This window comes from Rhamphochromis longiceps, linkage group LG10 (genome assembly GCF_057381845.1).
Source record: "Rhamphochromis longiceps isolate RC_006_pf linkage group LG10, R_longiceps_female_GT1.1, whole genome shotgun sequence".
Classification (NCBI taxonomy): domain Eukaryota; kingdom Metazoa; phylum Chordata; class Actinopteri; order Cichliformes; family Cichlidae; genus Rhamphochromis; species Rhamphochromis longiceps.
Window position 1 is genome coordinate 15,924,100 of NC_140566.1, and position 15,358 is coordinate 15,939,457.

Below are 15,358 nucleotides of genomic sequence, written 5' to 3' on the forward strand. Positions count from 1 at the left end.
AATGACAAGCAGCAGTTCATTTACAGAAACTCAAGAGTTTGTTTATAATAATGTAATATGGATGAGCACACAGATTTTAGGCTTGTAAAAAGAAAAAAAAATAGCACTTGTTTTCTTTCTGATTGCACAAAGAATGTAAATTTACTGGGTGCTGATGTGCATTGTGTGTTTATTAAAAATAAATATAGTTACTACTGATATATGTATGTTGAAAATTTATATTGGCATAAAAAAGTAAACAGAAATAAAAGCAAAGACAAGCAACAAAAACAAAAGGCCTAAAGGGAATAAAATCTATCAGTCGTACATTATGTGTTCGACAGGGGCTGTCAACGTTAACGGGTTAACACAATTAACACAATTAAAAAAATTTGGTAAATGGCCTGCATTTGTATAGCGCTTTACGCAGTCCCTAAGGACCCCAAAGCGCTTTACACTACATTCAGTCATTCACCCATTCACACACACATTCACACACTGGCAATGGCAAGCTACATTGTAGCCACAGCTGCCCTGGGGCGCACTGACAGAGGCCAGGCTGGCCACCAGGCCCTCTGACCACCACCAGTAGGCAAACATGGGGTTAGTATCTTGCCCAGCCAGGAGGCAGCCTGGGATCGAACCACCGGCCTCCTGATTAGTGGCTGACCTGCTCTGCCACCTGAGCTACACCCATTTTAACGCAATTCACCCATCTGGAGCGTTAATCGCGTTAATCGTGACGCCACGTTAACGTTGACAGCCCTACTTTTCTATCAAAAAAGGTAAATATGTTAGTATTTTTTCACTCATTTGTGACAGATAATCTGTCTAATTCACATTACTGGTCTAGTCATCCATCTTCCACTTATCCAGTTCAGAGGTGCAGGGGGCCAACCAGTCTATCGCATTAACAACAGGGACGGACAACAGTCCACACTCAAAGTTACACCGACAGCCAACTTAGACTCAATCACCAGTTAACCCAACCCCCAAATAACTGTGGGACAGTGCAAACTGCACATAAAAGTCCCAGCGAGCCAGTTGGCTCAAACATAGACCTTCTTACTGTGAGGCAACATTGTGTTATTTTGTTTTGTTTTAGCAGTGCTGGTCTTTTCATGAACAATTCTGGAAGAACTGTAGAATCAGCCGAATCTCTCTCCATACATGCAGTGAAATGTTATGCAATTTTTCTCCCCTTTAGAAGTTTGATTCTTCACAGGGAATTGGCCTGAAGGTGACCTCTTTGTTCTCCTCGAGAAGGACGTCATATCGACACAGAGGCCTGTGAGGGGAAAAACCAGACACGTCGGTAAATCTACAGCTGGGAGATATAAGAAGTGCTTCAACAAAGAAACCAGCTGATGCTGCGTGTCATTTCTTAAAGGTAAAATTTTAGCATACCCCTGTGCTTTATTCCCTTTAGGTTCCAGGTTTTTGAGACGGATTCGGAGAATTCTGAGCTTACGTTTGGGCTGCAATACATTCCCAGTGGAGAATTTAACAGACACCTTTTCCACCCACTGAATGTCTTTGTCAAACGCAGCCAACAGCTCGGTGTCTGTGAACTTCTTGAAATTTAAGGATTTACTAATATGAGGGGGAAAAATACATTAGTTAGAGAAGGTAGTAACATGGAGATAAAGACAAATCTTGGCTATATATGCAGAGGAGACTTACTGGTCAATGGTTGCCTGTGCTTGTTTACCATTGCCATGAAGTTTAACAGTCAAGTATCCCCACTGCACATCCTTGTTCCATATCACCACATCTATCCTGTAGTTTGTCACTGAGCAAAGACATGACATTTTTTAATTCAAGTCTTTTGTTTTGAACTATAAAACACACTTAACCTGTCTTGCTTCTCTGGCTCATTCCCCATTTCAAGGGTTATAAACATAACTGTTCATTTAGATTTTTTATAAAAAAATAAATAAACAAATAAATTCCTCATGGCATAGAATCAACAAGGTGCTGGAAACATTCCTCTGAGATTTTGGTCCGCATTAACATCACAGCAAAACACAGTTACAGCAGATTTGTCAACTGCACATTAAGGATATAAAACTTTCGTTCCACCACATCCCAAAGGTGCTTTGTTGGATTGAGATCTGGTGACTGTGGAGGCCCTTTGAGAAGAGTGGACTAAATGTCATGCTCAAGAAACCAGTTTGTGATGATTTGAGCTTTTTGACACAGCGTGTTATCTTGCTGGAAGCAGTGGTCATAAAGGGATGGACATGGTCAGCAACAATAATCAGGTAGACTGTGACACTCAAACGATGCTTAGTTCATAATATGGGCTCCAAAGTGTGCCAAGAAGATATCCCACACACCATTACACCAGCACAATCTGGGATATCTCAAAAATAAGGCAGGAAAGATCAATATTATCATGTTGTTTATGGCAAATCTCACAGCAGACAACGACACTCCTGAGACCTGGTAATGTGTTTCCAATCTTCATTTGTCTAATTTTGGTGGACCTGTGCACACTTTAAACACAGTTCCCTTTTCTTAGCTGATAGGAACAAGACTTTCTGATTCTGTTGCTGTGGCCCATTTGGTCTGACATGTTGCGAATTCAGAGATGCTTTTCTGCATACCTTTATTCGTAAAGAGTGGTTACTGTTGCTTTCCTAACAGCTCAAATCAGCCTGGTCATTCTACTCTGACCTCTGGCAAATGTAATAAATGCACCGAGATGCTGTCATGTGATTGACTAATTAAATATTTGCTTTAATAACAAGTTGAACAGGTGTACCTAATAAAGTGGCACATTAAAATGTGTTAAACCATTGAGAAAAGTATAGTTCTACCACTAGGTGGCAGTGCAGGCTGACAATCAGATTGTATGCTGTATTGAAATTAAGGATTTTTTTTATAGCTTACTGATCATTAGTAAACTGTTACTCACTGCAGTATGGAGATTTTTCGTTTGTTCTGAAGTAGGCCTTTGTTTGGTTCTGTTCCAGCAGGATGTCTTTCCATTTTATGACGTCATAACCTGGGTTAGGTTAAAACACCTGTGTCAGTGCTGAATAATACACTGTAAAATCTAAAGAAATAAAATACAAACTGGCAAAATGTGCATATTTGGATTTTCGTAACTGCCTGTTAGTTGACAGAAAATTTAATCTGTGTGTTTTTCATCACCAACCTAAAATAGGACATCCAGCATTACCAAACTGACTGCAGGTTAAGCATTTGCCATCCAGAAAGTCTTTATAGGACGAGCAGGGGTAGGTCCTGCTGGTACATGTGGCATTTATAGAGTCAATGAAGAGGAACACCGATCTCCGGTGGTCACATTTAAGATACTGTCCTTTTCAGGGATGAGAAAGTAAATTGTTAACATAAAGTTCAGTTCTTTATACCAAAAGTTTCTTAAACTTACTGATCTTACCTGAGAAAATAGTCTTTGGGCAGCCGGGTTGGTCTGCTCCTCCATTGGCGTAGAAATCAATGTGACCTAAAGGTTCCCTGAAACCCAGCACTGTAATATAACAATAACAAATTGACACATATACACAACGTGTATGCCTGTTTTGTGTAAAGAAAAGAAATTCTTCATAATAATAAATAAGGTGATTGACTGACAATCCATGTCTGTGTGCAAGGCATCCACAAACTGTGCATCTGAAGAGTCCAGTCGGTCCTCTGGGTTTTTGCCTTTGAACCCTGGCCCAGCAGGATCCAGTGCTGCAAACATCACAGTAGAAAACATCAGTCGAAAACAGAATGTTGACCTCACTTAAATATTCCGACAACACCTAGGACGAGCGCTTATCCCAGCTGACCTTCATAGCTGTCTCCTTTTCTCATTTTTTTCTACGTATCTTTTTTTTCATGTGACAGTTTTTCCCTGCTGTTTTAAACCAGATATTCTCAGTGAGCCTCCAGAGAATTAGCGTGATCTTTGAACGTCATCTCTCCTCAGGGAATTTTACCAAAACTGTGCCGCTTTTTTCATGGCGACTCCAACCCAGGCAAAACCCGAAGCACGGTATGTTCCTTTGAGTCCACAACTCAACCATGACAAATAACACATTGTTCATACACTCTGCAACTTTTATTAAACCCTTCAGCACCAGTGGCTTTATCTCCTTTTGCTATTAGTGACTTCTAAAGTTGGAAATCTAGGAATTAAAAGCTCAGTCAAGAGCCACTACAAAATGTCACCCTTAAGCACGTCAGCTTCCAAACGTCATGCAAACTTCTCAATGGGACAAGTTCTTAAGAAGTTTTCTTCTCCTTTAGATTGAGTCAAATAAGATTGTTCTTAAGACCTGAAACATAAATTAGGCTCGCTTTACTATTGGCCTGTTTTAGAGGGATTTAAAACAAGTAAAAATACCACTTCAGGTTTTAATTCTATATCAGGAAGTGGAAGTGACGTCAATGTAAGTGCCACTCTTACCTGTTATTCTTCCAATTTCTCCCTTCAAGTTAGCGCCCGTAAAGCCTGATATGTGAGCTCCTAGACTGACACCAATCATGTGGATGGAGCTCAGATCGGCTCCGTGCTCCTGAAAAAATATCAGTTTTAGAATCGCTAGACACTACACACTCTGACATTTGAAATCAGACAACTTGCCATACCTGCAACATATTAATCAAAGCTGTGATGTTGGATGCTACTTTGCGTGTGTTCTTCACTGCTTCCCAATATTTCAGAGTCGCAGCACCGTAGTTCCAGTCTACCACTATAACGTTTATGTCTTTCCTGACCAGCAGACGCTCAGTGAGCTTATCGAGCCATTCCGGTGGAGATCCAGTGGGCCGATACCCATGAATGATGAAGGTGGTCGGTTTTGACGCATTAAATTGGGGGTAGGCAGACAGGTCGGTGTGGGACATAAGGGTACCACATGTCCCATTTAATCTAGTGTATAGCAACAACCGAACTTTGAGGCTGGTACCAATGATTGAGTGACCAAGATTCAGATCGGTAAATTCATCGCATTTCTCAGCTGGTGAGAGATAAAAAACAAAACAAGACAGATGCATTCAGGTAAATAAGATATTATGTAATTGATCTCTGCAGACATTGCATGGGAAAGATTGCACAACATCTAAATACTATACGTCTAAACTTTGCGCCATCTTGAGAGGCATGTGTCATATATATATATATATATATATATATATATATATACACACTGAGTCAATGAATTGGACATCTCCAATTCATTGACTCAGTGTTGGAGCCTTTTGGAGGAGTTACTTGTTAAATACTGCTGCTTGCTTCATTGTGAATTCTACAAATGATTTAAAACAGGGCAGAACCCCAAAATCAAGGCCTCAAACCTGACATCACAGTGACTACTTCCATTCCTCATATCCAGTGTGTGTCTCATGTAATTTGTGGGACCTTTATGGATCTGACCAGCATAGATATTGTTGCTGTTGTAGATCTTGTCTTTTAATACTGCATTTTTAACGGGTTTTGAATTTGTATCGCTGCTACCTTGGCCACATGTTTCTCATAAGAGATTTAACATCAGTGTGACTAAAGCATGCAAACCATTTTTTTGTGATCACTTAGTGCCGAAAGCGTGTTTGTATAATATCTCAAACCAACATTGTGCTGATGTCATCTTGTGACATCAGTACTACTGGTTTCAGTGTGTAGTTCATTGTTCCTCATTACAAGTTTTCATGTCGCACTGACTCACTGAAACTTACTGCACCCAAGCTCAGGACACACCTCTGTACATATAACTATCTACTGCTAAGCAAATGCATATTTTAGACACGGACTTTGTAAGAACTTGAAATGATATCTAGATTATTCGATTGTTTAAAGATTTTATCACTGACAAGATGGTTATTTACTAAGATGAAAAGAAAAGTACAGAAATGTGTTTTTCAGTAACAGTTGCACATCAGCAGTGACTCCACTTACAGTCAAATTAGAAGAGGACCCTTAACTAATTCCAAGAAACAGCATTTCCTCAAATGCTGCTTGACTGAAAACTTGTGATACATTTTTGTCATATGTTTTGTGACCACAGCTGTACGTGTGCAAACACTGTACACACACACACACACACACACACACACACACACACACACCGCTGATATGTAAAGAAAGCCATTTACATTTTCATGATTTGTTTCCTACCTTTGCATATTTGAACAGTAACCAGCAGAAAGGTTATCAGATACTGCCACAGGAGCATGCTTTACACGGGCACTTTAAACTGAAATAGATTAATCAGTCTAGATCAGACTATTACATAAAAAGACATTTCAAACATTATCCTGTTCATAATATAACCACACAAACAAAACAGACGGTTCTCTTTCTCGAATACTTTACACTGTATCCTTAATTGGTTACTCATCTACCAAACAGGAGTCAGAAAAGAGCAGAAAAATATGTGTTTGCTCCTTGAACACCCTGAGACTGGTGATTTATAGAGCACGCCTTTTGTATAGTACAGGTTCTGCCTTTCTCCAAAGAATGTAAGAATATGAAATGTTTTTATTGTAATCAGAGTCTTACCTTCAATGCAGGGTAACGTGGTGTGTCAAAGCTCCTGAATGTTAGGTTATCCTGCGTTTGTACCTCCACATATTTGGAGGCCTTCAGTTCAGGAAGTGAGAGGAACAGCACAGCAATGCTCCCGCCCAGCATGCTTTCGCATAGATAACCACACCCCCTTACCCCATGTCATTGTGTTCACAGGTGAGAAATTCCCATGAAATCGCTCCCCCTTCCTGTGTGATCACACCGGTTATGCTTGTTGCTGACTGAGATTATTCTGATCTGGAACCAAAAATCTAGCATTTGTTTTTCAAAGTGCTGCGATTTATCAGGGAGGAATAACAATGAAAGTGAAACATGTTCAAGGGATTTTCCATAAGTCACTTCTGGAAAACCAAGGCCAGTTGTTCATTATGAGCTCACCTCCATAAAGCAGTTAAAGATTTCCCAACACTTTATTGCGGATTACAGTACAGTAATTCGTAAAAGCAGACATATGTATGAGCTGATCATCCAATCTGTGGTTTGGTGAAACATTTCTTAAATTTCCACTGTGTGACCGACTATCTGACTCAAAGTTTCCTCTTTAGAAAAATAGTTCTACAATAAATAATTTGGACCTTTTGATAAAGTCTTAAATACCTTACAAATATTACAAAGATATAGATCACTGCATATCTTTGGTATCTCCTGAACATGCCACACACCCAAAGAGACTTTCAGCCTTGTTATCTCAGCCTTGTCACCAGTGCTTAGCGCTAGGTGCATTACTTTTAAAATGTGTTTTGTACAAAATCATTGGATTTACTCAAAAACAGCTCAGCTCAAAGTTAAAGTGAAACTAAAGAGAGCAGAGTTAAAGAAAAAAGGCAGATGTCTGATGGGAATATTAGTCATAAAAGTAGCCTGCTAGACAAACTGAAACTTTGACCAGATGTTAGCACTAAATGAAAAGTTATGTAATCACACTAGTCAGTGTTTTTCATATACTTGAACTGAAACAGAGTAGACAGAGTCACTGACTGGCTAAAACATTTTTTAGCAGCTAGCCTCCCTGAAAAGTCTTAGTTTTATTTATTTTTGTGTAGAAAATAATGTTTCGTGTGCAGCTTTAATAATAATAATGGATTGGATTTATGTAGCGCTTTTCAAGGCACCCAAAGCGCTTTACAATGCCACTATTCATTCACTCTCGCATTCACACACACTGGTGTGGAGGCAAGCTACGGTTGTAGCCACAGCTGCCCTGGGGCAGACTGACAGAAGCAAGGCTGCCACATCGCGCCATCGGCCCCTCTGGCCAACACCAGTAGGGTAAAGTGTCTTGCCCAAGGACACAACGACCAGGACAGAGAGCCCGGGGATCAAACCGGCGACCTTCCGGTTACAGATACGCTTCCCAACCCCCTGAGCCACGGTCGTGTTTGTGTGTGTTACATAGGGAAACACTTCAGCACCAAAAAGCTGCATGAGTTGATGTCAAAACCAGGATGTGCATTGTGTGCTATAATGCACAAGAAAGACAGGATATTATTGATTTTAAGATATACACAGATTTCTGCCACTGTGGCTAACTTTTAACAACTCTGAGAAATGCCGGGACTCACTGTCCCCTGTGTTTGGTTCCAAAGGCTGGTAGTGTCTGACCTCCCATTACAGCTTCATAGTTTATCTTGAATGGCTTTCTCAGAAAAAATTACAGTGTTACGTATGCAGCCGCTATTCTTTATGTTAAAACGTAAGGAATAAAATTTTGAAAAATGGTAAAAAAAAAAAAAAAGCAAGCATATTTTTACAGATGTGTACTAAAATGTTAAAGAGCTGGACTTTCAGTGGATCAACACTCGCTGGATCATGCTGCTGCTGCCACCGCACAAATAAAGGGAAAGTCTTTCCAAGCTCAGCATTGATTGCAAATGCAATCTACATTTCTGAAAGCCTTTACCACTGTGGCCTGAACTTTGCCCGCTATGTTATCCTGTCATCAGGGTCAGGCAGGGTGATAGGATGTATACTTCAACAGACACACAGCTTTAGAGATCCTTCCCTTGCAGTAGTAGGGCTGACAGAGAGGAGCACCAGGCTTGTGCAGTGTTATTGTTGGCTGAAAAAAGAACATCCCAGATGGCTCGCAGGAGACGAGGCCGTGGCGGCAATGGACAGCACCATCAACAGGCTGCCGCGCACAATCAAAGAGGAGGCCCTCGCAGGGTAAGCCTGCTTCTGTCATTAGCAAAGAGAACCAACTGCACACTGTTTTTCAAATAATAAACAACAGGGAGCCCCACGAGATCCCCTCTTATTTTGTTTTTGTGAATATATTTAGAGGACACTATAATGAAGTGAGGTATATCTCTGCCTTATACTGCATTATTATTTAACATGCTTTGAATATTACTGAGGTAATCTTTTCCACTGTGGTTATATGACTGGGATAAGTTAACCGATTAACTCCGTGGAACAGCATGACTCATGTCTGCAGTAGCAATAATTAATGTCAAAAGGAATTAAAGACTTAACACGAAAACAATAATTATTTATTCGAATTTTAATTCTTACATTTATGTCCGATGTGGAAATATGCTGGCTTGTGCGTCAGTATGTGTATAAGCCATGAAGGCTGAGATCAGAATACAAGACAAAAATTAAGAAGCATAGGAGCATGTTGCTAATGTTTACAAGGTCAAATTAATATTTTGCACTGGTATACTAACCAATCATATATTTGAACACAACTCAGGGAGCAAAAGACACTTAAAAAGAGATCAAGAGTTTAAAGTATATCTTTCAGCACACCAAAGGATAAAGGTGGACATGCATGCAACACAAAGTCTATAGCATCTTTGAACATCCATGTGCTAAAATTGGTAAAAAAAAAACTACCTTTAAGTTATTATCATACAGAGAGGAGGCACAACCTGCAAACTTACCACATCTCATATATTTCTATTATAAGTAATTCACTTAAATGCTTTAATTTTCTAAAGTGTTCCTGTATACTGTCTTACAGTTTCTGTTTTTATGAACCCCGGTGTTTATCAAATGCAACATGACTATACCAATAACATCCACTTCTGGGCAGAAGTCTGAACACGTGCAAGAGATTGGATAAACTTGAAACACGAGCAGTTAGGAATGAAGCAAGAGGGAACATGTTTCGTCAGTAATTACACATAGTTTTGTGTCATATAATGTATTCTGGCGACCTGTAAAATTGAAATGATTTTGAGAACAGATGACTTTTTGCACCAACTGTATCTGAATGTCTCCATCTGGTCTTTGTGTTCAGACTCCACGGGAGCCAGCAGATTTTGCCAAGTCTACAGGTTTTGAATCTGATATCCCACATGACAAGCTCACCATTGCTCAAGCACGGAGGGGGACACCAGGTTGCACTTATCACCACCTTTTTAAAAAAAACTCTGAATACACAGGGAAGATAATTCGGAAAAGAAAAGTTAACCCAAGATGTTTTGCTGTGCTGTAATTGTCTGATATCAGTTATAAAAAAGTGATTTCATTATCAGCATTGTTACATAACTGCCAGTTATTTTGATGATTCAGGGTTTGATCACAGCTGTGAATCTGACTGAGTGACAAATCAGCAAAATAATGATTAACTAACAATTAAAAGCATCACTGTGTCATTAGAATTCCATATTTGTAACAGCAAAAATATAAACTGCTCCAGTTTTATGTCATGACATGACTGCATTTAAAGACCACCCTTCATGTTTAGCTAACCGCCCCGTGAGAGTCTACGCTGATGGAATCTTTGATCTTTTCCATTCGGGACATGCTCGAGCTCTGATGCAGGCAAAGAATGTGTTCCCAAACACTCATCTTATAGTAGGAGGTAAAGTATGCCTTTCATTCACTCGCCACAGTAACGCATGCACAAAGTAACACTCTTTAACCTTCAGGGTCATGAAAATAGACAGAGAAGGCCTCCAAAGAGTCACGTGTACACAGCAGTGAAAAAGCATTTGCCTCCTTCCCGATATCTTTTTTTTTTTTTTTTTTTTTGCATATTTGTCACACTCACATGTTTCAGGTCATCAAAGTAATTTTAATATTAAACAAAGACAACTCGAATAAATATAAATGCAGTTATTAAATGATGATTTCATTCAGTAAGTGAAGAACATTCTCCAAACCTTCCTGATTGTGTGTGAAAATACTTCCATTGTTAAATCTTAAAGTAAGTGTGACTAACTAGTGAAAAACTGAAGTATCAGTATGGAAAGATTTACAAAGCCATTTCTAAAGCTTTGGGACTTCAGTGAACCACTGTGAGAGCCATTATACAAAAATACAGAAAACTCGGAAAAGCAGTTGCCCTTCTTAGGAGTGTCCAGCATACCAAAATTACTCCAGAACAACATCTGGGGAAGTGCAGGGTCAAGGTTTTAATCAAACAAAGTTTCATCTCACATTGTGATGACCCCCCAAAACCTTTGGAGAAATATTCTGTGCACTGACAAAGGAAATCTTGAACTTTTTGGAAGGTTTGAGTCTTGTTACATCGGACATGAAACTAACAATTTCATAAAAAGAACATCAACACATGGTAGTGGTAGTGTGATGGTCTAGGGCTGCTTTGCTGCTTCAAGACCTACCTGGAAGACTTGAAGGAACCCTGAATTCTGCTCTCTGCTATCAGTTTCTTCTTCAGCTATCTGAAGGAGAATGTCCATCTATTACAGGGAGTGCAGAATTATTAGGCAAATGAGTATTTTGTCCACATCATCCTCTTCATGCATGTTGTCCTACTCCAAGCTGTATAGGCTCGAAAGCCTACTACCAATTAAGCATATTAGGTGATGTGCATCTCTGTAATGAGAAGGGGAGTGGTCTAATGACATCAACACCCTATATCAGGTGTGCATAATTATTAGGCAACGTCCTTTTCTTTGGCAAAATGGGTCAAAAGAAGGACTTGACGGGCTCAGAAAAGTCAAAAATAGTGAGATATCTTGCAGAGGGATGCAGCAGTCTCAAAATTGCAAAGCTTCTGAAGCGTGATCATCGAACAATCAAGCGTTTCATTCAAAATAGTCAACAGGGTCGCAAGAAGCGTGTGGAAAAACCAAGGCGCAAAATAACTGCCCATGAACTGAGAAAAGTCAAGCGTGCAGCTGCCAAGATGCCACTTGCCACCAGTTTGGCCATATTTCAGAGCTGCAACATCACTGGAGTGCCCAAAAGCACAAGGTGTGCAATACTCAGAGACATGGCCAAGGGAAGAAAGGCTGAAAGACGACCACCACTGAACAAGACACACAAGCTGAAACGTCAAGACTGGGCCAAGAAATATCTCAAGACTGGTTTTTCTAAGGTTTTATGGACTGATGAAATGAGAGTGAGTCTTGATGGGCCAGATGGATGGGCCCGTGGCTGGATTGGTAAAGGGCAGAGAGCTCCAGTCCGACTCAGACGCCAGCAAGGTGGAGGTGGAGTACTGGTTTGGGCTGGTATCATCAAAGATGAGCTTGTGGGGCCTTTTCGGGTTGAGGATGGAGTCAAGCTCAACTCCCAGTCCTACTGCCAGTTCCTGGAAGACACCTTCTTCAAGCAGTGGTACAGGAAGAAGTCTGCATCCTTCAAGAAAAACATGATTTTCATGCAGGACAATGCTCCATCACACGCGTCCAAGTACTCCACAGCGTGGCTGGCAAGAAAGGGTATAAAAGAAGAAAAACTAATGACATGGCCACCTTGTTCACCTGATCTGAACCCCATTGAGAACCTGTGGTCCATCATCAAATGTGAGATTTACAAGGAGGGAAAACAGTACACCTCTCTGAACAGTGTCTGGGAGGCTGTGGTTGCTGCTGCACGCAATGTTGATGGTGAACAGATCAAAACACTGACAGAATCCATGGATGGCAGGCTTTTGAGTGTCCTTGCAAAGAAAGGTGGCTATATTGGTCGCTGATTTGTTTTTGTTTTGTTTTTGAATGTCAGAAATGTATATTTGTGAATGTGGAGATGTTATATTGGTGTCACTGGTAAAAATAAATAATTGAAATGGGTATATATTTGTTTTTTGTTAAGTTGCCTAATATTTATGCACAGTAATAGTCACCTGCACACACAGATATCCCCCTAAAATAGCTAAAACTAAAAACAAACTAAAAACTACGTCCAAAAACATTCAGCTTTGATATTAATGAGTTTTTTGGGTTCATTGAGAACATGGTTGTTGTTCAATAATAAAATTATTCCTCAAAAATACAACTTGCCTAATAATTCTGCACTCCCTGTAGTTTGTTTCCCAAAGCTCACTTAGGTTATGCAGTAGGACAGTGATCCGAAACAATCTGCCGTGGCGTAACGTTTAACGGGCCATTCATGGTAGAAAATCCTCCAGTGTGGCCAAATTCAAACAATTCTGCAAAGAAGAGTGGACCCAAATTCCTCCATAGCGAAAGACTGATCTTAATGCTTCATTGTTTATGGAAAAATTACTTCTTCACACAGGGCCAGATAAGGTCGGATAGCTTTTTACCATTAATAAACGAAAACATCATTTAAAAACTGCATTATGTATTTACTCAGGTTAACTTGTCCAGTATTAAAATTAGTTTGATGATCTGAAACATGTCAGTGTGGCAAATATGGAAAAAAAAGAAAAAAGAAATCAGGAAGGAGGCAAGCACTGAAAATCTCTGTGTTCCTAGTGTGCAGCGATGAACTCACTCACAAGTTTAAGGGCTATACGGTGATGACAGAGGACGAACGCTACGAAGCCCTCAGGCACTGCCGTTACGTTGACGAGGTAGTGCGGGATGCACCCTGGAGTCTTACACCAGAATTCCTCAAGAAACATAAGGTCAAAGGTCACACAGTAACTTTAAACACAGCTTCCTATAATGTCATAAAGTGTTAAAGCTATACGGTGTCCAAACTGTCTGTAGACCGTTCTGTTGCATTCATAGATTGACTTTGTGGCCCATGATGATATACCTTACACCTCCGCTGGATCAGAGGACGTCTACAAACACATCAAGGAAGCAGGTGAAGATTCATGCAACGTTAAAATAAATTCTAGTTGTCTTCTTTCTCATAATTAATTACACATATTTAAAGTATTTGTGTGTTCATGTCAGGAATGTTTGTGGCCACTCAGAGGACGGAGGGCATCTCCACATCCGATCTGATCACTCGTATCGTTCGTAATTACGACATGTATGTCAGACGCAACCTGCAAAGAGGGTACACAGCCCGTGAGCTAAATGTTGGCTTCATTAATGTAAGAAAATATTTCATTTTTAATCAAACTTAAAAGGAAAAAAAGGCTGTAAATACAAAATTAGACACAAATGCACCTTACTTTATTTCAGGAGAAAAAGTACCGGCTCCAGAACCAGGTGGACAAGATGAAAGAGACAGTCCGTACGGTGGAGGAAAAGTCGAAACATTTTGTCTACAGGGTGGAAGAGAAGAGCCAGGACCTCATCCACAAATGGGAAGAGAAGTCACGGGAATTCATTGGCAACTTTCTGGAGCTTTTCGGACCAGATGGAGCATGGGTATGTTCACTTTCACCATAAAAACGTCACACACTAACTGTAGCACAAGATTTAATTTCAGTCTTCTTAACTAGAAAAAAGTCTGTGTGTGAGCAAAAACAAGCACGTCTTCATAAACTGAATCACAAGAGGCATTCTTTAAATCACTGCAACAGAACATAGCATTACACACAGTGAAAATCTGATCTGTGTCTGCCCTTGTTTAGCATGCAATTCAGGAGAGAAGTGGCCGTATGCTCCAGGCCCTGTCACCCTACTCTTCGCCCCATGGCTCACCAAGCAGCAGTCCCACCAGAAGACGCTCAGTTTCTTCTGACTCCACCCCCTCTTCTGCAACTGCCTCCCCACCTTCCTCTCCATCTTCCCACTCTTCAACTAAAAAGGGGAGACGTTCACGCTCGTCACCGAAAGTTGCCTCTATAAACAGCAAGCATGCACAATGAGCTCCTCATTTGTCCTCTTGCAGTCTATTTGCCATTCATTTGGAAGAAAATGTTCTGAAAGGAGGCTATTAATTATAACTAGCAACTAAAAATGAAAATATTTAATTTATTAGGGGTGTATTTAAGTCCAACGTCATGTACATAATGTGTGTGTACAGAAAAGAAAAGAAAAACAACATTAAAATTTTGTTTGGATGTCATCTTGTATTATCATTTGTGTTTCTTTCATACAACACTAAATGTAATGGAGCACATGCTCATCTTCAAAACAATAAAAATCTTGAGTGTCGGTGAGGTTCTCCACCTAAAACTGTAATGTACTACACTGAAACTTTTGCTTTGTATTGGCAAACTAAGGCAATTTCATGATGGTGTAAGGAAGACTTAATAAATAAAGGTTTAAGCAGTTTTATAGAAATAAAAGAGGTCAGTCACAGAATGTATTTATTTAACAATTTCCTTCTTATCACTCTCCCAAAGTAAAAAGAAGTAAAAAACCTTAATAATCAAATAAGCCTCTATGAGCGAGCATTTGGCAACATTACGAAGGAAAAACCCTCTTAACAGGAAGAAACCTCCGGTAGAAAAACGATCAGGGAGCGGCACCCTGGGGGGGAATAAGACAGGATAATTGCATTCACCAACATTCGCTTCTTCAGTTCTTTTGTGCACTGTCCATTGCTTTAAATGGCTAACCCCAGGTATTTAAACTCCCGCCTCCCTCTTATTCACACACCCGTCTTGCCCAGCTAGCACCAAGCGAAAAAAAGAATCAATAAAAAAGAGAAAGACAATTAAGGCATCTAGCAAATTAGGAGTGGAGACTAAAATTACTTAATTGCAAACAGGTGGACAGACACCGAGCTCCAAAACAATGGTTAACTGTGCTCCACAACTTCACACAG

General features: G+C 40.1%; 2 protein-coding genes across 3 annotated transcripts; one reads left to right on the forward strand and one right to left on the reverse strand.

The window, feature by feature from the left end:
* Positions 1-206: 206 nt before the first annotated feature.
* Positions 207-6,620, reverse strand: lipia (lipase, member Ia). Of its 2 annotated transcripts, XM_085420477.1 has the most exons (11): positions 6,494-6,620; positions 6,110-6,188; positions 4,585-4,955; positions 4,403-4,511; positions 3,583-3,684; positions 3,389-3,478; positions 3,143-3,307; positions 2,900-2,989; positions 1,663-1,771; positions 1,387-1,572; positions 207-1,267 (listed from the first exon to the last, which is right to left on the reverse strand). In XM_085420477.1, exons 2-11 carry the CDS (start codon positions 6,165-6,167, stop codon positions 1,183-1,185), a joined length of 1,365 nt encoding a protein of 454 aa, XP_085276603.1. In that variant the 5' UTR covers positions 6,168-6,188; positions 6,494-6,620; the 3' UTR covers positions 207-1,182. The 2 variants fall into 2 exon arrangements, with proteins under 2 accessions (XP_085276603.1, XP_085276604.1); XM_085420478.1 differs by lacking the exon at positions 6,110-6,188 and having other exon boundaries at positions 6,494-6,586.
* A 1,933-nt stretch (positions 6,621-8,553) lies between these two features.
* Positions 8,554-14,453, forward strand: LOC146660557 (choline-phosphate cytidylyltransferase B-like). Its single transcript, XM_085420480.1, has 8 exons — positions 8,554-8,686; positions 9,765-9,864; positions 10,215-10,331; positions 13,159-13,310; positions 13,417-13,495; positions 13,588-13,730; positions 13,822-14,010; positions 14,217-14,453. The coding sequence occupies exons 1-8, from the start codon at positions 8,600-8,602 to the stop codon at positions 14,451-14,453; spliced, it is 1,104 nt and encodes a 367-aa protein (XP_085276606.1). The 5' UTR covers positions 8,554-8,599.
* Positions 14,454-15,358: the final 905 nt, after the last annotated feature.

Excerpts from the sequence above, each read along its gene's own strand:
- lipia (XM_085420477.1), bottom strand. The coding sequence starts at position 6,167 with ATGCTCCTGTGGCAGTATCTGATAACCTTTCTGCTGGTTACTGTTCAA. Across the intron at positions 1,772-2,899 it reads CGAAAAATCTCCATACTGCA|TGACAAACTACAGGATAGAT; the intron begins GTGAGTAACAGT and ends GTCTTTGCTCAG. Across the intron at positions 1,573-1,662 it reads GCACAGGCAACCATTGACCA|TAAATCCTTAAATTTCAAGA; the intron begins GTAAGTCTCCTC and ends CCCTCATATTAG.
- LOC146660557 (XM_085420480.1), top strand. The coding sequence starts at position 8,600 with ATGGCTCGCAGGAGACGAGGCCGTGGCGGCAATGGACAGCACCATCAA. Across the intron at positions 9,865-10,214 it reads AGCACGGAGGGGGACACCAG|CTAACCGCCCCGTGAGAGTC; the intron begins GTTGCACTTATC and ends CTTCATGTTTAG. Across the intron at positions 10,332-13,158 it reads CACTCATCTTATAGTAGGAG|TGTGCAGCGATGAACTCACT; the intron begins GTAAAGTATGCC and ends CTGTGTTCCTAG.